Source organism: Ascaphus truei, chromosome 1 (genome assembly GCF_040206685.1).
Source record: "Ascaphus truei isolate aAscTru1 chromosome 1, aAscTru1.hap1, whole genome shotgun sequence".
Lineage (NCBI taxonomy): Eukaryota > Metazoa > Chordata > Amphibia > Anura > Ascaphidae > Ascaphus > Ascaphus truei.
Window position 1 is genome coordinate 478,803,285 of NC_134483.1, and position 26,611 is coordinate 478,829,895.

The 26,611-nt window shown below is 44.8% G+C and overlaps 1 protein-coding gene across 2 annotated transcripts in view; it reads right to left on the reverse strand.

Annotated features, from left to right (window-relative positions):
* Positions 1–26,611, reverse strand: part of NWD2 (NACHT and WD repeat domain containing 2) — a 262,898-nt gene that overhangs the window by 33,303 nt on the left and 202,984 nt on the right. Inside the window, exons 4-5 of one of the 2 annotated variants that reach the window (XM_075568018.1) lie at positions 10,426–10,629; positions 1,668–1,812 (exon numbers count right to left, since the gene is read on the reverse strand). In XM_075568018.1, coding sequence (XP_075424133.1) covers positions 1,668–1,812; positions 10,426–10,629 — 349 coding nt within the window. Of the gene's footprint in view, positions 1–1,667; positions 1,813–10,425; positions 10,630–26,611 lie in introns of those variants that run through there. The other variant, XM_075568021.1, reaches the window with a different exon arrangement.

A 26,611-nucleotide genomic window follows, 5' to 3' on the forward strand; every position in this document is an offset into this window, starting at 1 on the left:
TCACCAAAGCATGTTGTTTAGGCAAGAAATTTGACTCCTCCCTTTTCTTCTCCATTTACATTCACAGCATGGCTAACACTTGTCACCTCCGTAATATTACCAAGATCCGCACTTTACTCTGTCACGTTACTGCTAAACCGCTAATGCATGCCCTTATCCTCTCCCGTCTGGATTATTGTAACATAATGCTAACATGCCTCTCAACTTTCTCCTTTGAAATCTATCCAAAATTCTGCTGCTAGAATAATTTCACTTTCTCCCAAAACAGTCCCTGCTCATCACCTCCTACAATCACTCTCCTGGCTTCAAGTTTTGGCTCACTCACAAAGTTCTCCACCTTACCTACAAGGCTATGTACTCATCTGCTCCCCCCTACATATCAGCTTTGATTTCTCACTATGCCCCTGTTTGTTTCCTGCGTTCTACCCAGAACTGTGTCCTTTCCACCACTTTCACCTCTACTGCTTTCTCTCGCCTTAAACCTTTTTCCCTCTCTGTCCCTTACCTGTGGAACTCCCTCACCCTCAGCATGTGCCAAGAACCTTCTCTCTCCACCATTAAGACAAACCTTAAAACTCACTCTTTAATGAAGCACTCCAATAGCCTAGACTCATGGCTATTGTCCCACACCCACAGTCACTTCTACCAGTGACTGCCATCGACTGCACATATTCCCTCACCTGCTGTCTCTGTAAATTTCCCATCATATCACTTAGATTGAAAACTCTCCGGGGCAGGGATTTCCTTTTCTATTGTCTGTTCTTATTTGTTGCACTTATTGTACTATAATTCCATGTACAAAACATACATACAGTAATAATCATTGCATTGTCGGGAAGGAGTAGGGACAGGGTCAGATGCACAGTTGCAGCGCCCCCTGCTCTGGAGAGAAATGTGAGAGGCAGTGACAGACCAGAGACAGGTAATTCTTACAGCCACTCCGAAGTGCCTTATGTTCCTTGCATCTGCCCCTAAAGCTCCCCTCACATCCCCACTGCTCCCCCAAGTTCCCACATTTTGCCCTATGTCCCTCACACCCCTCAAATCTTCCACAGCACTACTCGTGTATCCCCATGTTTCCCTCAGTCATCTGTGACCTCCAGAGTTTCCCCCCATGTCACCCCCTGAACCCTCCTTGCCCCCCATGTCTCCCTGAACACCCCCATTGTTTCCCACATTTGCTTCTATGCTCTATAGCCCCAGTGTCTGTCCCACACAAGCACCCATATCCTACACAAGCCCCTTTGACAGACTGGGTGCCACTTTTCCATGAGAGGACCGCCTTCCCTCCTCTCAGACCCTCCTAATTGAATTTTTTTTCCCAATACCTACCCCTTACTAAACTAGTTGAAGAGCACTGTCATTGGCAGTACAGTAGAAAAAGTATACTGTAACTCAATCTTCTTATGATTTTGTAGCAGTGTAGATCAGCAATTGAATGAAGGAGAACAAAGTAATAATGCACAGTATTTCCCTCGTTCGATGGCTGTCCTTTTTTACTGCTTGACATCAGCAGTAAATATCTCCTGTACCAGATGGGTTCCCAGTGGTAAAACAATGGAGGTTTTGCTTTGGAGACCCTTCAGCTCAGGTAAGATTAAGAGAACCATTTGTAGAGTTGATTGTTGCTTTCAAGAAGACAAAAATGACATAGAAAGAATTGTTACCCGATGATAGATATCTCTTTGTTTGGCTGGATTTCAGTTTTCCTTTTTCTTGAAGTAATTTAACAGCGGTATTGAAAATATGCTTTATTTCTTCGGCTATTGCACGCCATTTCTTCTCATTCGCAGATTTTGTAGAAGAATCAATCTAAAAGAATGCAATTATAAAACAATGAAAATGGTTTACGGATTTTAATGGAAAACACTGTTACTGTGACTGAAAATGTTTGATGCATAAATCTTTATGCATATTTGATATGTTTAATTTTTGATATACTTTCTTTTTTTCTCGATTTTTTACTTAACCTCTCACCACTAGCAATGTACAACCAGAAGCTTAGTAAATGGTAAGTTATTTGGGCTACATCAGTCAACTCACGACACACCATGCCAAGAATACCCACTATTTAATATGGCGAGAGGTGGGGTAACACAATTAACAGTGCAGCAACTTCCCGTGAGTGGAAATGAATGCATGGACAACTACGTGTTACCCTGCTTCTCTCTCAAACGGAATAGGGACTTGGCCCTTATTCAATATGTTGTGCAGCTAATTCCCTGTTCCTGAAAAGAGATCGGCGTCAATAAAATTAATGGGACTAACAACTTCTATAGAGCAGGGAAGCAGCTTCACGGCCTATTGAATAAGGGGCATGGTTATATTAAATGGCATCAATCTTTTAATCCTGACAGAGTCCCCTTTTCTGAAGAAAGTATCTGTGAATATTCCAATTCTGGCTGAATTAAACGCAATCCTTACCACTACGTGTGTTTTTGAGTTCATTGGATGGCATAAGTGAAATTTGTCACTTGTTATCTAAAGAGCACATACATTTTCTTCTTATCTAGTTAAGCTGAATGTAAGTAAATAAAGACGATGACATTTAATTATTCCAATATGGGATATTTGTAGGTTACATCAATGGCAAGTTTATCACATGCTGAATGTTTGACTGTTGACGTATATTTTCTCTTGGCTTTACTGCAACTGTACAAGTCTATGTAGCTTTAATGTATCCAATGTGCTTTTTATGTGAATTTACTATTTTTCTTTAGCATGAATTGGTTAGCTAGCTTTTTTGTAGAGGCGTTTTTTTATATATATTTAAAGCTGCAGCTCCACTAATTCTGTTATTAAAGTTTTTTTTTTGGGGGGGGTGGGGGAGGGGGGCGCATAGAGTTTACATACAAAGTAGGTCTTACTATATACAGTACACAAACCATTGTGAAATCCTCCAGTTATTTTGTTTTAGAAAATCACAATAATGACCATGTATAAGAGTACAGGAAATATGTTTTAACATCAATATTTCTCAAAAATAGAAAATTGCGGGAGAATTTCACAATAAAGTACAGTATGGAAACATAATGAAATGACAATAATTAAAAAAACAAAAAAACAGTGAATCATACTTATTTACAGCTCATTTTCAACCTGCTGGCATTTAACGTGTTTAAACATTTTGGACTCGGAATGTATATACTCCTATGTAAATATATCAACATCACACTTGCAAGTGAATGTCCCTTGAGAGCTAATTATCTTACAAGTTATTTATTAGCACGGGTAACATTCACTGCAAGGTCATTTGCAAGACAGATGATTTTGATTCAGATATTAGTGAATTAAAAAAAAAAAAGCATTATAAATGCTTAAAATAAGTAATTAAAAAGAACAACACAATTTACTTGAGCCACAGTCACGCGTGTGCTCTCCTCACAAGCGCAGGGAAAGGGAAGGGACCCAATAGCGTGGTGGGGAGGCCGCAGGGGATATGAAGGGAGTGAGTTGCCGCGCAGCTGGGGATCGGTGCACGTAGTCACGTGACCGCGCCGCGTGCATGAGAATGCACGACGCATCCGGAGGTGTGGTGCCTACTCAGAGACACGAGTGATCCAATTGCACGCGCGCGTATGCTCTGACAGCAGAGCGGGAGTGCGCTTGCTCTCAGGCACCAACGCGGGGGTTGCAGGAAGCCAACGCTTCAGCACAGGAGTCTGGAAACGGAAACCAGGAACATGGAACAGGAACATGGGCATGGAGTCCAGAGCACAAGGGAATTGCTTCTTGGAGGACGTCCAGCCTTCTTAAAGGCGTAGTGCCAGAAACAGCAAGGTGCAGCGAAACTAAACATAACATAAGGGTTCTTAGTCTAATCCATTGGCCAAGGAATTATAAGCCTGCTACCACGTCAAGGTGAACCCTACTAAGCAGGTACCTACACTACCCGACGGTAAACTAACCTTAGTAGTATATGAGTGACTGTCCCAGTCTTCCGGAATCCAAAGGAGATAAGTAAAGGTCCCAAGGAGGTCCAGGCAGGAACAGCATGCGATGAGTACTAGCAGGCACCAGGGCAGGCAGCAAATGACTAATAGCAAAGAGAAAGTCAAAGAGAGGCTTACTTCCTGTCAGGAGGAAGAGGGCAGGGTTTGCCAGGAAGCAAGATGGTGTTGCTTGCTTCAGAATCCTTAAAGACACAGGATCTTGACTCGCAGCTAGAGGGCGGCGATCAGAAGTAAACAGGTAAGGAAGGGACACACTGCAGGGGGCATGTTCTGTGCATTGTTACAGCCACTAAGCTGTTGTCAAGTACTGCCAGTTTTAGATGCCATTACTTTTGTATATTCAACGGTGTTTCCCCCACCCAGTGGGAGATTTGTCCATTACAGTTCATGTGTGGTGCATATACCTGCTGGTAACAGTTTATTGTCTCTCTCTGTACAGCACAGTAACCAGGCAGGGTTCTGCCCGATGCAGTCTCTCAGCTACCACTGAAGGATGGTCCCTGGAACTTCACAACAGGCGAAGGGCACCCACAGCAATCCCAGCTCTTCCCTGCCCCTCTAGCAGAGGCAGAGGTATGGTATACACTCACTCTCCCCTGGAGGGAAGAGGACCAGAGAAGGCCCAATAGTTAGGCTCTTGGCTGTGTGACCTGCCCCTCTCAAGTGGGTAGAGGCACTACTGAATTTGGGGTAGCACTGCCCTTAAGTACAGACAGGAGGAGGGCACCAGGTCTGTCTTATGATTTGTCATGCCCACGCCTGATGTCACCGCCTCCCGCTATCACTCAAGTGCAGCACCAAGGAGGGGGAAAACCCCATATCAACTACTGGCAGCCTAATTCTAGCAGGGCTTACTGCCAGGAGTAGGGCAGGTTATTAGCCAAAGGTGGCATGGCTACATTCTCCCTCTGGTAGAATCCCAACGACCCTGCTTTGGCCTTAAATTTTCGGGTGCCATCCTTAAAGGTAACCTGGAACATAACAGCATAACATTCACATAATGATTATCACATTAAATATACATGATACACTCTGTGAATACAGACATTACAGCTTTGCTAGAACCATTAGCAGCTTTATTTGTCCATAGCCATAGCCATCTTACAGAATGTAGGTTCCTCCCAACATGGAAAACCTCAATAATAGTGCTCAAGGTCCGGTTTCCTTACTAAGGCTCCTGAATCATCAGTCACAGTGATAGAGAACATTCTCTTAGGATGCCGTTCAGACATGTACTCTACCCGATCCATGTAAACTGACCTCCCTACTTTGCAGACTCCAACTAAGTAGGCCACCCTTTCTTGCACATTATGGAAGGTACTCCTACTATGCTTTATGACATAGGCCCTAACGGCCTCAATCAGCCACGTTTCCCTATTCTCATCAATCTCCCTCATCAACAGCTCTGGAACATGGGGGTACTCAATCCCATGTGAATTTCTATACTTCTGTAGAACATACAGCTTGGCTCGGCTAATTTTAGTTAACCTGTGACCTTAAGCCTGGCCTGGCTGAACCCAGAACAACAGTTCCTGAACTGGTGGTTCATAACTGTCTAAGGCAACTCCTGTTGGTTGTATAATGCCTAACATTATCTCCCTCTCGCTCCATCTCATGGCCTCTGCGGTCTCCTCTAGGGTAAAATCTCCTTCCACTCACCAATGATCTACCACATTGCCCATCTCTAGTAGGAATCTGGTGTGATTCATGTACGGCACATATCACCGAAATCTAGGATGCCACCATGGTAAAGAACCCACTGGCACCTCTGAGGATGACCCTGTGTGTGATGTGTTGTGTGAAGAAAACCCAGACACATTAGAATGTACAGACATTGTCGTTTGACTTCCCCAGAAGCAACACTTTCTGCCGCACCATACCACCCATGATCCTCCTCCCAATCCCTGTGAACAGTGGAAGCCTTTAAAGTCTTAGCGACCCGGCGGCTCCTCTTGGTGGAGTAATAGTCTCTTAAAGGCCCGGTCAGCTTCACCTGGTGGGGCACCCCCTTGGTAAAGACCAGTAGAGACACTGCCCTTTGTGGGTGGCAAAGAAGGTGTGGTACTAGTAGCCAGGTATGTGGCTTTAAAGGTAGCAGAGTTCCGGTCAACGTTCTTAGTAGATATTTTGCCCGGACCCGACACCAATGTGATACGAACTACGTGAGGGGAAGGGGCCATGTTGGGCATAGGCCTATGGGCCGTTACATATTCCCGGTACTGTGCCAGAAAAGCAGGGGTCAGAACATCCAGCCACACCGGAGAGCTATCTGCCTCAGGGGTCAAGGCTGTATTGGCCACGGCAGCAGCCACTTGCTTACGCACCATACGCTCATTTATAGATTGAATAAAGGCAGCTCCTTTCGCCGGAGCTATAATGGTACTCACCGGAGCGGGAATCAAAGGCTTCTCATCCGCCCCAGTGGTCACTCGTAGTACAACATAATCTCTGGCAGGTATCGCGGAGTCTTGGTACCGCTCCAGATCCGCACTGGAAGCACGTTGACATCCGCATGGACATCGGCTCCAGAAGGTACCTCCGTTTGTACATCTCTCGGAGTCACTAGAACTGCTCTGTTCCTCCACAGCATCGATCGGCATCCCCGATAGCGGTCGAAACACCACCAAAGACCGATGGCTACTGGTACAGGAAGAGGGCAGGAACACCTCGGTAGGGGAAAGACACCGGATCATTTCCGAGTCCTCAGTGGCAGTCAGCAGGGCCTCTCTGGGCTGAACAATGGTACCTCATCACCCCAGGCAGTCACCTTATCCGGCATCTCTTGGGCTGGTTTCCGGCTCACGGACCAGCTCTGGTTCCTCTGCGGGGACTGGGTCTGGAACCGTCTCGCTCTGCTCTGTAGTCTTCAGGATACTCAATTCCCTTGGGCCTCTCTGGGGAGCACGGGCCCTCCGAAACCCCCATAGTTGAGATAAATAGTTCTTTAGCAGCAGAACCGACCACCCAGGTATTGGAGTCGGTCGCATCCATCTCTGCGAATTCAGTAGGCCACAGCAGTGTGGGCTTCAGGAAACGTGCTCTGCAGGTGGCACACTTGGCTCCCCAGGTCAATTCACTACCTGGGAAATCACAAGTGGGGCTTAGGCATCTAAGGTACCATTTCACCTCCTCTTTTACCACCAAGGGCCCTCCTGGTAGTCGATAGAGGGTAAAGTCCATAGCGCTTGACATGTTCAATACTTTTAGTAGAAACGGGCACAAGAGGAATGATAGTTGCACTGTTTTCACTCGCCAAGCTCCGAAGAACTGAGGGTGCGGTCCGCTACATACTTCTCCAAAGTCTTTAGGCATTGGCTGTCATCATGCCCCCTCCCTCTTGTGGAGATTAGAGGAGGGGCACTCGGTGACGTGGATGGGGCGTGACTCTTACTCCTGGCTGAGCCAATCACGTCTCTTGTGTGCGGCCCTGGCTTTCACGCCAGACCCTTGCAGAACTTTGCAAAAAGGCATGCAGATTTTCAGCAAACCTCGTATGCAGTTCCCATTCTCGGCGGGAACCGCCATTTTAGATGATATGACTCACGTGGTACATTCCCAGACAAGGGAACCTCCATTTTTAGCACTGTCGGTTCTCTGACCCCACAGGAGTCATGACTCTTTCGGGAATCCGTTTTGTGTGGATCGGTACAGCACATGGCTGCGGTCTACCAAGAGTAGGTTGTACCCCAGGCTAGCAAAGCTCTATGTGGATACGCTGCACACGATTACAGTCCATTACAACCACAGTCTGGATATGGCTAGTAGTATTCTAGTTCTTCCAGCAGAGGGGCCTCGGCACCTAGTACGTCAGGCACCCCTCCTAAGACACTCCCTAGCTGTACCTTATGCTGCCCGCTCGGCTGCCAGTATCGTGGACCCTCTTTAGAGGCCCCTGGGACTAAGTTAACCAGAGCACCCCCTTTAGGCATCCCAACTACCTGCCTCAGGGCGACTCAGAACAGCAATAGCTCTTTGTCTCCAGACCATATACCCAATAGAGATGCAAATAGGAAAAAGAAGTGGCAGAGCACAACCGGAAATGTCCAAAAAATTAGGAGGAAAGTGCGTTATCCATAAAATGATTTAATGGTCATGGTTAGAAAAAAGGCAAGGCATTACCCAACCAACATGTTTCGTGCTACACAGAACACTTTATCAAGGCATACACATCCTATCATCACCAACATATTTATAAGAGTGAAATAAATTAGCTTACCAATCATACACCGTAGCTGGGATCCTCCCCACATAATTCTGATGATAATCAGGTGTGGGGGCTGGCACGCGCACCACGACCGCAAGCCCCGTCCCCTACACGCAATCCTGGGCCAACATAGAGTAGAAGTCAAAGTGACACGCGCCTTGCGCAGTGTCAACTGTTGGCAAAGCCATCATGGAAGCCGTGGAGCGCGGCATGCCGCACGTGCGCGTGTCCATTCGTGTCCCAAATACACCACAACCAACACGACAGTGATAATAATAATAATAATCTTCATTATCCATACACATTGTTCTGTTAACAGTCTATAGCACCACACATGAATATACTTGCATTCACCCAATAGGGCAGTCTAAAGCATAGTTCCATGGTGGGGAAAGTCATTCCCCCAGGCGCTACACCTAGGGCGACTCAGACAGCAATAGCCCTTTGTCTCCAGACCATTCACCCGATAGGGCAGTCTAAAGCATAGTTCTGTGGCGAGGAAAGTCGTTCCCCCAGGCCTCCCGCCTTCAGTTTCAGCACTTGCTCTCGAAGCATACCTTGTTACTTTCAGCCTTGTTTTGCTGAAAGCCTGTCCTGTTACAGATCTCAGCAGTGCCTCTAAATGTAACAGTGTTTCCCCCACCCGGTGGGAGATTTTGCCATTACGGTTCGTGTGTGGTGCATATACCTGCTGGTACCAGGAGGGCTGAGTCATCCACTGATGGTAGTGGGGACACAGGACTAGGCATCTGGGGTTCATACCCTACTTATCTCTAGCAGTGCAACGCCTCCATCTGCCATAGGCTCCAGGGAACTGAAGGTGATCTACCACGGTAGAACGATTACCTCTCCTCCCAGTAAGGTCACACACAGGCAGGAGGTACAGTATAATAACAGGAACGGTTTATTGTCTCTCTCTGTACAGCACAGTAACATGGCAGGGTTCTGCCCCATGCAGTCTCTCAGCTACTCACTGAAGGATGGTCCGTGGACCTTCACTACAGGCCAAGGGCACCCACAGCAGTCCCAGCAATTCCCTGCCCCTCCGGTAGGGGCAGAGGTATGGTACACACTCACTCCCCCCCCGGAGGGAAGAGGACCAGAGAAGGCCCAATAGTCAGGCTCTTGGCTGTGTGACTGCCCCTCCCAAGTGGGTAGAGGCACTGCGGCATTGCCCTTAAGTACAGCCAGGATGAGGGCACCAGGTCTGTCCCATGATTGGTCATGCCCAGGCCTGATGTCACCGCCTCCCGCTGTCACTCAAGTGCAGCACCAGGGAGGGGGAAAACCCCATATCAGCTATTTGCAGCCTGATTCTAGCAGGGCTTACTGCCAGGAGTAGGGCAGGTTAGTAGCCAAGGTGGTATGGCTACTTGTATACTAATTTATTTACTACAGTGCAAACCTCAATTAAATAAATGTGGCAAATGTGCAAAAAAACTTCAACTGAATTGTTATAGAATATCTATGATAACAATCTTAGGCCCTTATTCAATATGCTGTGAAACTGCTTTTGCGAGGTAGAGGAGATTTTAGTCCCTTTCATTTGTATGGGTCTGATCACTCCTGCAGTGTAAAGAAGCAGCTTCACAGCATATTCAATAAGGGCCCTCATTTGTTGCTCTCATTCTCAAAAGTGAACTAGCAAATAGATACTGCTAACATATTTAGCATTGATTCAGATTCCCCAATTTTTAGATGTACTACACACTTATGTTTTGAATGTACTGTATGTAGATTGTTGAAGAGCTTACATGGGCAGGCTGTTATATAAAATGTGTACACTTTCAAGGCTCGGGATACACATGTTTGTGGCTATCTCGTGTCTGCTGCTTAACCATTCTTTATTTTGAAAAAGTTAACTACTACAAGTCCCAGGATGTATGAGGTTTACAGGCAAAAAGCGAAGACTAGAATGAGATCCAGCTGATGAAACTCAGAGATTTGGTTGATGCACTATACTTGCTCATTAAGTAAGCTGCTCAATGGAAATGTATGATTTGTTATCAACTCTGGTAGAGAGGAGACTGACTGGACTTATTGTGGAACACAGTATCCAGAAATAGACTGCAGGCATTTCCCCAGGGACGAATACAGTATGTGCTACCTGTGCTCAATTATATAATATTATATATATACTCAACAGGGAACCTTCAGTGATGGGGGGAGGGGGGTGCTCCCCCCAACTCTCTAATGACATCATTAAGCAACGTCCCAATTACACATTTTGAACAGAACCACGAAAGCCACAAAGAAAAGGGCACTTACAGGATTGTGATGATTCTTCAGCATTTCTGATTTTGGTCTGAGGTAATATGCTGGAGGCACAGCATTTTCATCTCTGCAGTACCATTCTTCCAAAGTCCTTGTTTCTAGCATGGCTTCTATAGCGGCATCCAGAATCATTTCAAATTCTGATGATTCCACTTCTCCAGGGATTCGGATGGTCCCATACTTTTCTCCAAGCAGACCCTGTGCATTTGCATTAACACAGTTTAGATTTCACATATCATGTTCACTAATTAAATTGGTTTATTAGATTTAGCAGTATAAATGAAACAGTACTATAGCATAAAAAGGTGCAAATCATGGTATGAAAATTGCTGACTCAGGGTATATCAACAAATACGGTGCGCTTGTTTTTAATTCTGGGAATTGTGGCGTTCAAAACATGCAGCAATAAGTTATTTTGCGTCCTTCATCCAGGCTAGTTCTTATATTACATTCTTATAAACTCTGGAAAGCTTTATGAAAAGCCTTACAGCAGCGGTGCGCAAACTGGGGGGCGTGCCCCCTTGGGGGGGTGCAAGATTATTTAGGGGGGGCGCGGGCTGCGTGCGGGGAAGCCTGGAGGAGGGCAGAGCTGTGCACGGGTGGCCAGAAGCTCCATGCTGAGGCTGCTTCTGTGTGATGTCTGCCTTGCTGCGGGGGCGGGGCTTCTCTCTGCACACAGACAGCCCCTCCTCCTCCTGTCCCAGTTTTCAGCGTACATGGGGAACTGAAGCAGGCTTAAAAGTGAAAGTAAGTATTTGTGTGTTGTGTGTGTAGATGTGGGAGACATATTGAGGGGAGGGGGAGAGAAAGAGAGCCATGGAGAGGTGGGAGACATGTTGGGGGGAGAGAAAGAGAGCCATGAGAGGTGGGAGACATATTAGGGGGAGAGAAAGAGAGTAATGGAGAGGTGGGAGACATATTGGGGGGAGGGGGAGAGAGAGCCATGGAGAGGTGGGAGACATATTGGGGGGAGGGGGAGAGAGAGACATGAAGAGGTGGGAGACATATTGGGGGGGGGGGGGGGGCGTGAGGAGAGAGACATGGAGAGGTGGGAGACATATTGGGGGGAGAGGGAGAGAGAGAAATGGAGAGATGGGAGACATATTGGGGGGAGGGGGAGAGAGACATGGAGAGGTGGGAGACATTTTGGGGGGAGAGAGACATGGAGAGGTGGGAGACATATTGGGGGGAGGGGGGAGAGACATGGAGAGGTGGGAGAAATATGGGGGCAGGGGGAGAGATGGAGAGGTGGGAGACATATTGAGGGGAGGGAGAGACATAGAGGTGGGAGACATATTGGGGGAGGGGGAGAGAGACACTGGGGGGAAGGTGAGAGAGACACTGGGGGAAGGTGAGAGAGAGACACTGGTGGGAAGGTGAGAGAGAGAGACTGGTGGGAAGGTGAGAGAGAGATACACTGGGGGGAGGGAGAGACAGTGGCTAAACAGGGATGAAGGTCAGGCAGCGATGGCAGAATGAGGGGCTTGGAAGGATGAGTTTTGGGGGGCTGAGGGTTCTTCTTTGGGTCAAGGGGGTCACTTTGGAGTATTGATCAGCAGGGGAGATTCATCAGTACCCCCTTGAGTTTGGTTATGGGGGTCCCTGATCCCAGGGCAACATTTAAAACAGGAATAAATAAATAATACATAAAACTGGTAGGTAGGAGTGGATGACACTGGGGAAAGCAAATGGGAGAAGGAAAAAAAGGGGTGCGAGAGAGGAAAGGGATGTAGCGAAGAGGTGGATGAATGCCCCCTCAAATGTATTGCCTTTGTGCACCAGAAAAAAACATATTACCAGATGCCAGCAAACAATAAAATAAACAGTGATCCAATACCAGTATGCTGCCTGCATGCACGCCTGCAGACCAAGCCATTTGTGAAATTGGCTGCAGGAGATTGTAGATGTGTGGCGGACGCGTCACAAAGCTGGTGCGCCCTCATTGGCTGAACCAGCTCACGTGCGCTGACGTCATGTGATTTTGATTACATTAGGCAGGGGGGGCCCGAGAAATTTCATGGATGAAAAGGGGGACTCGGCATAAAAAGTTTGCTCACCCCTGCCTTACAGATTCAAAAGTTTAAGGTAATGTGTAGATTTTCTTGCACTGTAAAACCGAGGTTAAATCAAGGAGTTGGAAGTTTTGAACAAATTCTACTCAGTATGCAAATTGGGTTAATTTTTTCCACACAGATTTTTTTAGTCTGTGATATGCATTTTTATGTTACTTTGACAAAAAGCAGATGGAGGAATAATCTTCTTAAATGTTGTTACAGTACAGTAAGATTTTAACTACTGTATGAATTCTCATGGAAGGATCTGGGTTAATTCAAATTAAAAGTAGCCATTTCATACATGATTAAGAGGTTAGACGTAATCCCAAAAATACCGGTGGCATTTAAAGTTTAACGCTGTGCTGTCGCTATTTCTGGAATTACAATCTGTTTTAGAGGTTGGCGATACAGAGTAATTGGAAGTCTTTGCGTAATAATTATGTCTGCGTAATGTTTACGCTTAATTGAATTAGCATACACCCTTAAACTAGGTATTGTTGGGGGACTGGCCTTAGTCTACAACAACTGAGCCTAGAAGAAGAACGCTTGACAGCACGATTACTGAGGAAACAGGTGTGAAAAAGAAAACTCAACTTCACCCAAAAGGACAACTTGGAAACAATTCCATCAAATTGAAAGTAGTAATTAACAAAAATGAAGTATTTAATCAGACATGGTTAGATTTACCTAAAGGTTTCTATAGTTGCAGGAATTGCAAAGCATGTAATTTCGGCTCAAATAAGAAGGATCATTTTGAATCTAACGCTACTGGAAAATCCTTTAAAATTAATAAGCATATTGTCGTTGTTTGTAAACTCACAAACAAGGGTTCGTTGGATAATGAGAAGTTTATTAATGCATAGTATGATCATATACCAAAGTCAAATAGACTCTCTCTCCTAGGGAGTGTCCAGGCAGCAACCTTTATACATTTTTGGTTCCTTTGTCTAAACTGTTACTAGGCAGATTACACTAACCACTCCTTAATTCTTAAACCAATCATCTTGCAGCTCAATAAACTTAGTTTGAACTGGCCTCAAAACAGCTATGAATAGGTTCCAGGTACCATTTCTCACTAGCAATGTGGGCGTTACTTTAGTCACAGTCGTAAATCTACTTAGGAGCGAAACTCCCCTTTCTCACCAGACACATTCTTACACAAAATGGATACCGAAAACAATTAGATTTTACAAAATGGAAACTGAACATCGCTTTCAATCCTTCTCCAGAGACCCCCACCAGTCCATTTCAATAATATCTTCATTTCAGCAATATTATTTCGTCAATATCAATTGCCGGACAAAGTTTGTAGTATATCTTATGGAGTGCCTTTGTGGCCTCCAATTTGTGGGCAAGACAATCCGCCCCTTAAGAACTCAGATTCGCAAACATATAGGGAATATAAAACATAAACTAATGACGCATAGTGTATCTAAACATTTTGCTTTGGTGCATAATGCAGAACCTAAGGATTTAATTTACCAGGGTATTGAAATAGTGTTACCACACTGGAGGGGAGGAAACAGGGATGTGGACTTGATAAAAAAAAGAGAAACATTCTGGATTTATCAATTGGGTACATTAATCCCATCTGGATTAAATATATACATACTGTAGATCATAGTGTATTTTTATGATCATGTCAAATCCGAGAATCCACATCTCTGCTTTTAACCCCCCTTCTGCCTTGTTATCACTTTCCCTATATTGATTGCACCGTGTCATTTGATTAACCCTAATCTAATACTTGTCTCTTATTCATTTCAGTTAATATCCCTGTCCTAGTTTAATATGCACATTTTTTTTTAAATCTATGTAGATTTTATATTATATATATTTCATTATGTTTAATAACACTTTTTGATCCTCTTTATATGTATTGATACGGAGGAATTGCATTCTATGTTAATTGTGTGCTTTTATGATATATCTTTTCATACACATTGTGTTGATATGTATCAAGTAAAATAGCACTAAGTATTACTATACTATGTTGCAAATCAAGTCTGAACCAATCACAGCATATAGAATAGTATTTAAAGTAAGATTGAACACCTTGACAGCACTCCTGATGAAACTGGGTATTCCAGTGAAACGTGTAGAGTGCCACAAGACCGCAGACGTGCAGAATTGATGATCACAGCACTGCTGATTTCCTGAATCGGCATCCGGGTACTCCAGCCGAGAGGTGCAGAGGCCAGCCAATCACAAGTGAGATAGAGTAGAGAGACACAGAGAGCTGTGGACATGAGCGAGGGGTAACGCTGAGGGTCCTGGACGGCGCCTACTCCGACTCTGATCACTTCTTATGTGCCTGATATATTCTGACACCATGTGAGTGTAAAAATTCTTTGATATACCTTCTGATAAAATTTATATCAGTCTACGCTATTGGGGCTTCTATTTTTATCCATAAGGTCACCACACACCTAGATGTACCGGATACATTGTTGCCACTGAGAATATGCTTTAAAAGAACAGATAGATTGTGAGTACGCAATCTGTAGGTTGCACAGAACTTTGTTTCACTTTATTTATTTGAATAGACATATTGCACTATTTTGTGTTTTCATCTTTTTATTCACATGTTTGCGCTCCCCACCGCCTGGACTACAATACTGCTGAGGATTGAAGAAGCAATCCTATAAAGAGTTTGAGCGGCACTTTATAAAGAATTTTTTTCACACTGTTTTTGCACTTTTGGTATTTCACCTTTAAATGATTTGATGTCATAGAATATCTCTTACACTTTTATTTAAGAATTGCACTTTGTTGTATAGAGCGTCAGTTTAATAACACTTTTTTGCACAATTGTATATCAGCCATGTATGGTATTGTTGTTTTTTTTTCTGACAATCAGCATTTGAGCAAAGGCAGATTAGTTAGTTAATGGCTAAACGAGATATTAAGGATCCAAATAGATGAGTATCTCATTGATTATTCCCCCCCCCTGAATAAATATGTTATTGTTAATAAAACAGCGTTGTGACTTTGTATTGCATTATTGATATTAATTAGTAGGCAATTAAACAGCCATCTCCAGCAACAACAGTTGTCTATTGTTCTCCACCCCAGAAAATAATGTGGACCAATATATCGCAACATATATCATCACCGGGCATTTTGGGCCTCATGCAGAGAGCATAGAATTTTAAAAATGGCGAATTTCATAAAAAGTAGCTTTTTTGGAGAGTTTTATTCTCCATATGCAGAAAAGTGCGAATTCTGCTATGTTTAACATGGATGCGTGTGGCGAGTTTAAATTGGCGAGATGCGCGCTTCAGAAACGTGTAAAAACAAATTCGCGCCTTTTTTTTCCCCTTTACTATAGGCGGCGAGCGCCATCTTGCCATATTTTCGTGGCGCGGCAAAAATGCGAGAATCGCGCCTTTTTTTGGCGCGAACAGCCGCTACTTGCCGTTCGCACCTCTCTGCATTCGGAGAGTTTTAAAAATGGCGCGATGGAGGTTCTCGCCAGCCGCGAGGCGAGTTTTAAACATAGAAATAAAAAAATGGCGCGTTTTTCGCAACTCGCCATTTTATGCCGTTTTCTGAGGGAAATTGAACAAAAAATGGCGAGTTTTGAAATAACGATGCTCTCTGCATGAGGCCCTTTATCTGTATTGATTTGGGAACACAGTTGCAGAGCAATATGTTAGTGGCCCCTGTGAAAAATATATATTGACATGTTTATATGTATCATGTCCAAAATATAACTAATGAATCACACAAACGGCACAAACACACACATGCACACATACCTTATACTTAGAAAGCTTTAAAAGATCCTACATCTATTTATGAATATTCAATTTAATAGGGGAAAAAACAGAACACCTATAATAACCTACATATTTTGCTTAACTAAAATGTCGGTCATCTTTTGCATATAACTACAGATAGTGCTAGGCAGCAATTGTTTGACAGGATAAGTTATATCTGGGATGATAGATAGGGAAGCTCACAGAGCTAGACCTTTTTTAATAGATCATGCTGCATCAGTGCTGTGATTCTGGAGGAATATCAAGTTTATTACAATATTAGTTATAACATGTAGAACTACAAGAGCTCAGATGCATTAAATATGTTAGAACAGCCCGGCCTAGCTGACCAAACTATTGGTCAAAGTCTTTCTGTTTACACTTAAAGTGGCGTTACCTCTTGGGGGAAGCTGAACCGTGTTAATTTCAGCTCCAGGGACCCTATGCTTCCCGAGATACTTGCTTCTAAAGGTGATGCCACTAGCAGCACAGAAAATGTCTGTTTAAAAGCACCACATCCTGTGGGCCAATAGGAAGCCGCAATGTCATACCTTGCTGATTCCTTACTTGATGTGGGACCCTAAACAGAATAGATGACGGAAGCCCCGGTGGAGGTATCTCCAGGAACAGGAGGTCCCTGGACCTGAAATTATTGTGATTCAGCTGCAGAGACCCCCTGATTCCTATATATATATATATATATATTACATTTTCTTTAAAATTGCAATATGTATAACATTTTAAAGATATGCTGCCTTGCCGTTTTAGAATGCATATTCATAATTTGAGCAAGTATATATTTTTTATATATATTATTATATACAAAATATTTAATCACTTGACAAATTAAAATCCTTTTCAGCTTTGTTAGAACTTCAAATAAAAATATTCAAAGTTCAGGCGTGTATTGCGGTTTGGCCACTTCATCAATTTTATGGAGCAATTGTGCTAAATTATAATTTTTAATACATAATTTGCACCGGGGGCCTCCATAGCTAAACGTAACTATATTAAGTTCCATGCCCTGACCAACTCCGTCCATTGAGATTCACAGTTCCTTAATTCCTGGACATTTAAATGGTCACCCAATAAGAAGCTGTAACGTCAACCTAAAGATGAGGTTGCAGCTTCCAATTGGCCCACAAACCAAGGCAGTTTTACTTCCCTAGAGGGGAAGTAAACACAGACAACTAAACAGGTAAGTTGCTTGAGAACTGGGCGGTTCCCGGAGATAAGAATATGTATAAAAAAAAGGAAGGAGCGATTGCTGCTTTAAACTTTACAGAGTGCTGACAGCATTACATAAGATGAAATACAATGTGCCTTTTTTTTGTAATAGCTTTTTTGTTACGCATCGTCTGCCATACCCTTTGTTACACTCAGATGTATCAGTGAAAGTGACATTAACCTGCAAGCTAGGCAGTAGCTGCAATAATATGGAAGTTATCCTATTTAATTAAAACTGGGATTCACTGTTTCTTAAAGTGAAGCTGTGAAAAATCCAAATGTATATTTCACTGGCACATGGAGGGAATTCCATGCTTTAAAGCACTTAGAAAATGAGGACGGGAAGGATACAAAAGGAATCATTGCTGAAGAAGGCAATGAATGAGTAGAAAAGCAAAGAGTAAAAAAAATATAGTGGCATATGTACTGTATCAAGGCAAAAGTGGAGCACATGTGGGCTAAAAAAAACTGCAAAAGATGTACAGTATCAAAGAATGGGACTTTGAAACATTCAGTGCAGTTATTTTTCCACTAGAATTGCTCCACTTTTGCCTCAATACATATTCCGCATAGCTGATGTAGCCAGGTCACCCCCTCTGTCCTGCGACCCCCATTACCTCCTTGGCCGGGATCGATGGTGGGTGCTGCCGGAGCCAAGCGGCAGACCCGCCGGCCATTCTGGAGGGTGGGGGCCGAGCAGGGAGCACTCCGGTGCTCCAGCGGTCCTCGGTGGCTCCCGTGCAGGGCGCCGCCATCTTGCGCGAGTTCGCGCATGCGCAGTACCCAAGGAGATGCGGCGGCCAGCTAGAGACATTGCGCATGTGCAGTGATAGCGCGTGAACCCTAGCCTACCAGGGAAGGCTCTTGGAAGGGACTACAAGTCCCATGAGCCTCAGCAGCGACCCACGTGACGCCAGGGAGCCAATAGGGCTGGAGGATTGCCCTGCAGGAGCTAATGGATACATTTTGCTGGGTTTTTGCAGACAGGCAGTCAGGACCAGGACGAGCTAGGGGCAGGAGGTGTGTGCAGGGGTCTGTGACCCACTGCATTAGGCCAGCAGCCCCCTAGGCCCCAGTTAGGTCCTGAGCTCCTTAAAGCTTGTGGTGCTGTAGGGACAGGCCCTAGGTTAGGGACCCTGCCCCATTAGCTGTTTGTTAGTTAGGGACACAGCGGACGCTGCGCTTCCCCCAAGAGGCTTGGGCTCAAGCCTACACCAGTAAGAGAGTTGGACTATCTTCAGGGTGGGATCGCCCCTGACGGATCACCACGCGGGTGGATCCTGGATGTCGTGCAGGAAATCGCCGGATCCTATTGTTATAAAGTGCACCAACAGAGTACTCACACAGTGGCAGCGCTGACCACGGGACAAGGGCTATACTGTGGACACGGTGTGGGGGGTACACGGTGGTGGGCACTGAGTATACGCTCTTGTAAGGAATCGGGGAACACGCCCCCTGCGGCGTGCTCCCTCCTTACCTGACGCATTTCAGTTCCCGTTCTCCTTATAGAGCATGTGGTTCCCTACTCGTACCACGGAGCCCGGCCACCCCCGTTTGCGTCACGCATTCTCTCACACGTGGCGCGTACACGTGACAGCGTGCGCCGCCCTCCAGCTGCGAGTCAACTTCACGCCCCCTTGTGGCGTATTCTCTACCCATGCCTAGTTTTCCTGATGTCTCCCTGTATGGCGTGCGCCGCCCTCTAGCTGCGAGTCAAGATCCCCTGTTGATTCTCTGTGTGGCGGGCGCTGCCTCTAGTTGCGAGACTTCCTTCCTATGCATCGCTGCCCCTTAGTCTCTTGGATCGCTCGAGTTCGATCCTGTAACGATGTGCGGAACACGCCCCCTGCGGCGTGTTCCTTCCTTACCTGTTTACTTCTGATCGCTGCCCTCTAGCTGCGAGTCAAGATCCTGTGTCTTTAAGGATTCTGAAGCAAGCAACGCCATCTTGCTTCCTGGCAAATCCTGCCCTCTTCCTCCTGACAGGAAGTAAGCCTCTCTTTGACTTTCTCTTTGCATTTAGTCCTGGTGCCTGCTAGTACTCATCGCATACTGTTGCTGCCTGGACCTCCTTGGGACCTTTACTTATCTCCTGTGGATTCCGGAAGACTGGGACAGTCACTCTTATACTACTGAGGTTAGTTTACCGTTGGGTAGTGTAGGTACCTGCATAGTAGGGTTCACCTTGACGTGGTAGCAGGCTTATAATTCCTTGGCCAATGGATTAGACTAAGAACCCTTCTGTTATGTTTAGTTTCGCTGCACCTTGCTGTTTTTGTTACTATGCCTTTAAGAAGTCAGGACGTTCTCCAAGAAGCAATCCTTCTCTGGATGTTACCTTGTGCTCTGGACTCCATGCCATGTTCCATGTTCCTGGTTTCCGTTTCCAGACTGAGCGTTGGCTTCCCACACCCCCGCGTTGGTGCCTGAGAGCACGCGCACTCCCGCTCTGCTGTCAGAGCATGCGCTGGATCACTCATGTCTCTGAGTAGGCACCGCACCTCCGGATGCGTCACGCAATCTCATGCACACGGCGCGGTCACGTGACTACGTGCGCCGATCCCCCAGCTGCGCGGCAACTCACTCCCGTTGTATCGCCTGCGGCCTCCCCACCTCGCTAACGGGTCCTTCCCTTTCCCTGCGTTTGTGAGGAGAGCACAAGCGTGACAGCTCCTAAGCGGGAGTGAATGACATTTGGTACAGAGTGGTACATTTATTGATGTTGTGGTTATATGGTTAATGCACGTGTATTGTGTATTGTATAATCTGCATATAGTAAACCTGCGATATATATATATATATATATATATATATATATATATATATATACACACCTTTGGTGTATGTGGTTCATATATGTGGGTCCTGTGTAGGGGACATTCTATACTCCTAGAATCCTGCATAGGTGGAGGCGCTGATTAAGAAACGTTCCAGAGAGCACCCCAGGTTCCCAGCAAGCGTAGGCTCAGGCCTCTTGTGAACCTGCAGGTATACGCACCACACCTGGTAACACATAGGTTCCCCCTCACATACACTCTATATGCGGTTGGGTGGGGGAAAACCCATTACACTAGCAAAGAATACACACTATTATTTCATCTATTAAGACCTCTCAAGTTGGTCCAATTAATCCTATGAAAACTCTATACTGTAAGAAATAATGAAATGTATTCATTATAAAACATATAGGACCATATTTTAGGGTTGCCAGATGTCCGTATATATGGGATCATCTCTTTTTTCAATGAATTGTCCCATTTTCCCTGAAAGGTCTGTTAGGATGGATAATTGTCTCATATTTCAGGGGACAATGGGACAATTCAGGGGCACACGTAGGTCCGGCCGGCAGTGACGGGTGGAGGATAGGCGGCATGTGGGGGCAGAAGGGGGGTGATGGTGGCTTCTGTGGAGGATAATAGCAGCGGCAGAGGAGGGCAGGGGTAGACCCAGAGGTCCGACCCGGAAGTCAATTACAACTTCCGGTGTCTTCTGCCAGGACGGGCTCCACTCCACAGACGGTGGACTGCGATTGGGCACTTTTAGCAAGGAGGGGAGAAGAAATTAATGATGAGAGAGTGCGAGAAATGGATGTAGAGGGAGAGCAGGTAATGAATGGGGGGAGATAAAGAGATGGGGGAGAGAAAGATAGGGGGGCTGAGAGAGAATAGGGGGGAGAGAAACAGTGTCAGTTTTGGGCACTAAAACATATAGGAAATGTATGGCTTTAAATGTAATTTTCCTACTGGATTTCGGTATCCCATATTATAAAAACGTAAAAGTAGCCATGCTGCCATATTTGCCAAGCAGTCTTCTGCCATAAGATAACGTCCAGCACTGGAAGTCACCTTCCAGCTCAGTGATTTGCTCAGAAGACTGCTGAGTAAATATGGCCCATAGTATTTCATGTTACATTTAAATAACATTAAACAAAAATCTTATTGTTGGCACCGTCAAACAGGGTTGGATTCCTTAGTTGCAAACAAAAATACAATTTATATAATTACAGTGCACAGGAGTGCTTGTAGCTCGTTGTACATACTTCCCACACAATTGCTCATTATCTTTTAATAGAACCCCGAGACAAAACAAAGAATAATTAGAAACAATGAAACATTTAATGCTGTTTTACTGACGGCACAGATAAATTGTCAGCATGCAATTGACTCTATTAGGGTAATGCATAAATAATTATAATTCTTTTTTCTTGTATAGCGCTGCTAGTTTTACATAGCGCTTTACAGAGACATTTTGCAGACACAGACCCTGCCCCGTAGTGCTTACAATCTATGTGTTTGGTGCAAAGGGAGATAAAGTGACTTGGAGCTTGGACTCACAAGGAGCCGACACCAGGAATTTAACCAGGAGTTCCCCTGCTTCAAACTCAATGCCAGTCAGTGTCATTACTCACTGAGCCACTCTTTCTCCTAAATTGCATAATTATTAGAAACTATTATTTACTGCCAATGAGAACTTTAGAGATTCCCATTGATTTTTTCAGGTGCAGTGCTGCAGGACTAGTAGCATTTGCATGATAACTATGAATACTTCATGGTTTACCATTGATACTGCAGTGCAGTTGCTAGAAATAAAGTAATTATACGACTAATATTTTATTTAAGCGAATATCATAGCATAGCAGATATGCAGTCATTTCACACACTCCGTTTACAGACTAACATTTCACCTCTGGTTCATTTGAGAAAACCAATACTTAAGTATTAATCTAAAAATCAAGGAAACCTTATCCCACAACATAGAATACCTTGTGTAGCAGTAAAATTATCATTGACTTATTTACCACAAGAGATTCTCTTGTTGTGTCTTCCCATAGTAACAGAATTAGAATTGATCTTTAGGTTGAGATACATCAGCAGTCCATAGAATCAAACTATGAAACGTATTTATTAAAATGGCCCATGTTTGAAATCCAATTATGTTATATATTGTACAGTAGGAATACAACCTGATTACTGAAAAGCACTAGGTTTGACATTGGTTGCTGTTATTATTGTTTAAAATACTTTGTGTTCTTTGATGATGTCAACATATTGTAACAGGTATCCTCCCACCCTCTGGGTCTGGGAGATTACACTATTACAGGGTGTGTTGTGCTGGTTACCTGCTGGCTCACAGAAGCGCTGTGGTTCTGTCGGTGTTAGTGGGGAAGACAGGAACAGGCTTTTGGGGTGATGGTTGGTTCTTTCTCACTGGTGTGACGCCTCCATCTCTTGCAGGCTCCAGTAGTACAGGATGAAATCTCTGCAGGAGAACTCTCTTCTGCTACTCCCCCTGATTAATTGCAGTCTCAGGCAGGAGTACAGTATATTATAAAACTGGAACTGGGATCTCCCTATGAGGGATAAACTGGGGCTCAAGGGAATGGGATACACACATAATATGAAGAAAAAACTGTATGTAATAATAGAATTCCTTCAATAGTATTGATGATTATGACCTGACCCTTTACTAAGTGTACAGAATGATGACTTTGTATCTTGTGGATGTTAGTACCAGATTGGACTCCCACTCTATATAGAAAAGGTATGAATCCTGGATATCCTAGCACAAATATGATACCTCCAAATATGATCAAGACTGTTCAATGAACAAAACCCAGAACTCACAATGAGATGAGTGTTGATAAGTTTCCAAACTTCCAGGGTGCTGGTCCAGGCGTGCAAAGTGCAGAGTACATCCACAGGAACAAAACTTAGCACACAGCCAGAAAAAACGCTGCACCGCAGAAATAATCAGCCAAAGAGGATGAAGTGAACCAATTTATTCACTGATGGCAATCACACTGACATGTTTCGGCCTTGCAGGCTTTATTGAAATGTTATTAAAACTGGAACACTTTATTCTCCGACACGAATACAGCATATAACCGATTCAGGCTCGTCCCTCCTCTAGATGGTCCCTGGAACCAACCCCCAGGCTAGGGCCCAAGAGTCTATCCTACCTCTTCCCTCATCTCCTGGTAGGATGAGGGGTAGTTGTCCCACTCCCCTAAGGGAGAGGATGGAGGTGTTCAGAGCCCTGACTCCAAACTCCCTGGATCACACTCTCTGTCATGGGAGAGAACACTGACTACATTTGCTGTGCACCCCCTTAAGTACCCTAGGGGATGGTCTTAGGTCTGAGCCCCTGATATAGCAGAACACAGGCTAGTCCCGCCCCTCCTGTCACTCAAGGGAGCTGCTTACTGCAGTGGAAAACCCAGATTAACCCCAACACTGCCTGCACTGCCAACACTTAGGCAGGGCAGATTAGTAGCCAAAAAGAATACATGGCTACACTCTCCCCCTGGTGGAATCTCACAGACCCCGCTGAGAACCTAAATTTGTGTACCATCCTTCAGCTGGAACAACCATAACAATGCATAACAATTATACTATAACAATTTATAGCATACAGTTGATGGCATACTCATAATAACAGTAAGGCATTACAGATCCCTCCCAACATGGAGAATCCTAACCCCCTCAATAGTTATGGTAAGGGTCAGGCCCTCATAGTCAGGAACGGTGACCGAGTACACCCTCTTGGGACCCTGCTCAGATAGATACTCTACCCGGTCCATATAGATGCCTCGGCCTACCCTCCATACAATCATTGCTGATTTTGTTCTATGTACACAATGTGAGTACATGTCTTATGTGCTTTTAAATATAAAATTTACGTTTTTATGATCTACACGATGGCCTCTCCCTGTTTTGCATGACCCTGACTGCGAGTGGAAGCCTGCATGAAATATCTCCCATTCCAATGCCAGTATATGCTGCTGTAACACCTACCTGTTACTACAAGTGGAAGTCTCCATGAACCACATCAATACATGCTGTCTTAATACCTACTTGTTGTAAGTAGGCATTTTATTAAAGCCAAGATTTGCCATTGATCCACATTCTTTGTTTACTTGCTGCACCATTATTCTCCATTTTTTCTTTTTGGGTGTTCCTGATACCATCGCTCCCTTCCTACCCTGGATGCATCCTCCCTCAGTGATGACAATCTTTTAGGATGGTTACAGTGCCTCCTCCCCCTGGTGGAATAAGGAGCAGTGGCACAATATAGAAGGTGTGGCCTCGGCTTCCGTACATAGCCACTCACAGAAGGTGGGCGCGGCTCTTGCTTTCGCGGCGAACTGGATACTTTTCAGGGCGTGGCGTAGCTTCGCGCCAAGCTCTGCACAGAATTTACAAGGAAAAGCATGCAACTTTTGCAACTCTTCCACGCGTTCTTCCTGTTTTGGCGGGAAACCGCTCCTCTCACACACACTGCAGATTTCTCTGGTGGAGAATATACCCCATGCTAGGCAAAACCCCCTTCAGTACGTTGCACATGTTAACAATTCAGTCAAAGTACACTGTGGCTCCATGTGTTCTGAGCTGCTAATAGCATTGATGTAGCTCCTCAAATGGAGGTTCTGGCAATCCTGACTTTCAAGATCCCCCCCCCCCCCTCGGACACTTCCCACAAATACTGTAATGCCAGCCTGTTGACCGTGATACTATAGTCCCTTTCCTGAGGTTTCTGGGTCCCAGCTAGCCAAAACGCCTCCTCCAGGTGTACTACATATCTGTCCTTAGGGTGACACAAACTAAAACAGATAGCACATTGACGAAGCTCCACTGGTGGGGAAGGTGGTCCCTTGCTGAGCAAGAGTCACCTGGACACTACACCTGGCCACCCTTTCCTGGCCTACATGCAAAAGCCCATCTTTAAAGTGGCCCTTTTTAAGTGGCAAGCAGTGTGGAGTTTAAAAGGGAGTTCAACAGGAGTGGAACAAGTGGACAATTTCCAAATTCTGCACCCTGAAGGCAAGGTGGAGGTGTGGAGCTCCTCTTCTCTGCCTGCCATTACCGAACCCTTCCTATTCCTCCCTCTCTTTCTTTTCCCTCCTCTGAGACTCACGATGTCTAGATTTTTCTCCTCTCCCTGTCCACGTGGCGGTCATCTATCACCCACCTATCTCTACTCACCCCATTCTGTCTTTCTCTCTCACTTTAAATCCTGGTTTTCCTTCTCTCTCTCCTCGGACTCCCCTATTCTTCTCCTTGGGGACTTCAACTGCCATATGACCCCTCTCTCCCTTGGGCTTCCCACTTTATCAAGCACGCTGCATAGGGGTCACAGTCGACTCCTCTCTCACATTCTTCTCTCACATTAAAAAGGTAGCTAAAACCTGTCATTTTTTCCTCCGTAATATTAGAACAATACTCCCTTTCCGGTGTTGCTGGAATGCTAAAAATCTGACACAGTCCCTCATTCTTTCCAGTCTTGATTACTGTAACCTCCTGCTGTCCGGCCTTTATGCCTCTCACCTGTCTCCCTTACAATCTATCTAAACGCTGCTGCCAGAATCACTTTACTCTTTCCTATACTTTACACCTCATACAAAAACTTTGGCCCCTTGCAGATGCACCTTTCTACTGTCTCTGTACGTTTTCCTACTTACTAATTAGATTGTAAGCACTTTGGAGCAGGGACTCCTTAATGTCACTTTTATGTCTGAAACACTTCTTTCCATTATGTGTTATTTGTATTATCTGTTATTAATATGATTATGTCACGTGTATTATCGCTGTGAAGCGCTATTTACATTAATGGTGCTATATAAATAAAGACATACATACATGTATACTGTAGACCAGCAATCAAATAAATATATTCTTAACTAAAGAAATTGCTGACAAGTATTTTCTCAAAAAAGGCTTTCCCTTTCCTCAGACCTATTACAGTGCTAGAAACCCATGAAACGCTAGCATGTAGCTAATATGGTCTGTAGGGAGTAGGGAGTACGGTCAGTAGGGAGTCCTTTATCATGCTTGCTACTGCTGGTTTTTGACTATGATGACAGCATCTGCGAAATATTACAATTAAATGGAAAGCTTTTTTGAGAAAATTCTTGAGGAGTCAGCAAGTTTCTTTAATTAAGGGTTAGCTAAGTTTGAGTGTTGGTCTATATGGACTTTTTTTTCCAAGATGATTTGAAGAAAATTAATGACATCAATATGAAGAACAGGAACCTAACCAAAGAGGGAGAATTGGACATAAAGGGACTAGTAGAAAATAAAGAGTAATACATCAAGCTGATGATTGGGGGGGAGGAGGGGAGAAATTGTAATTATGGGAAGA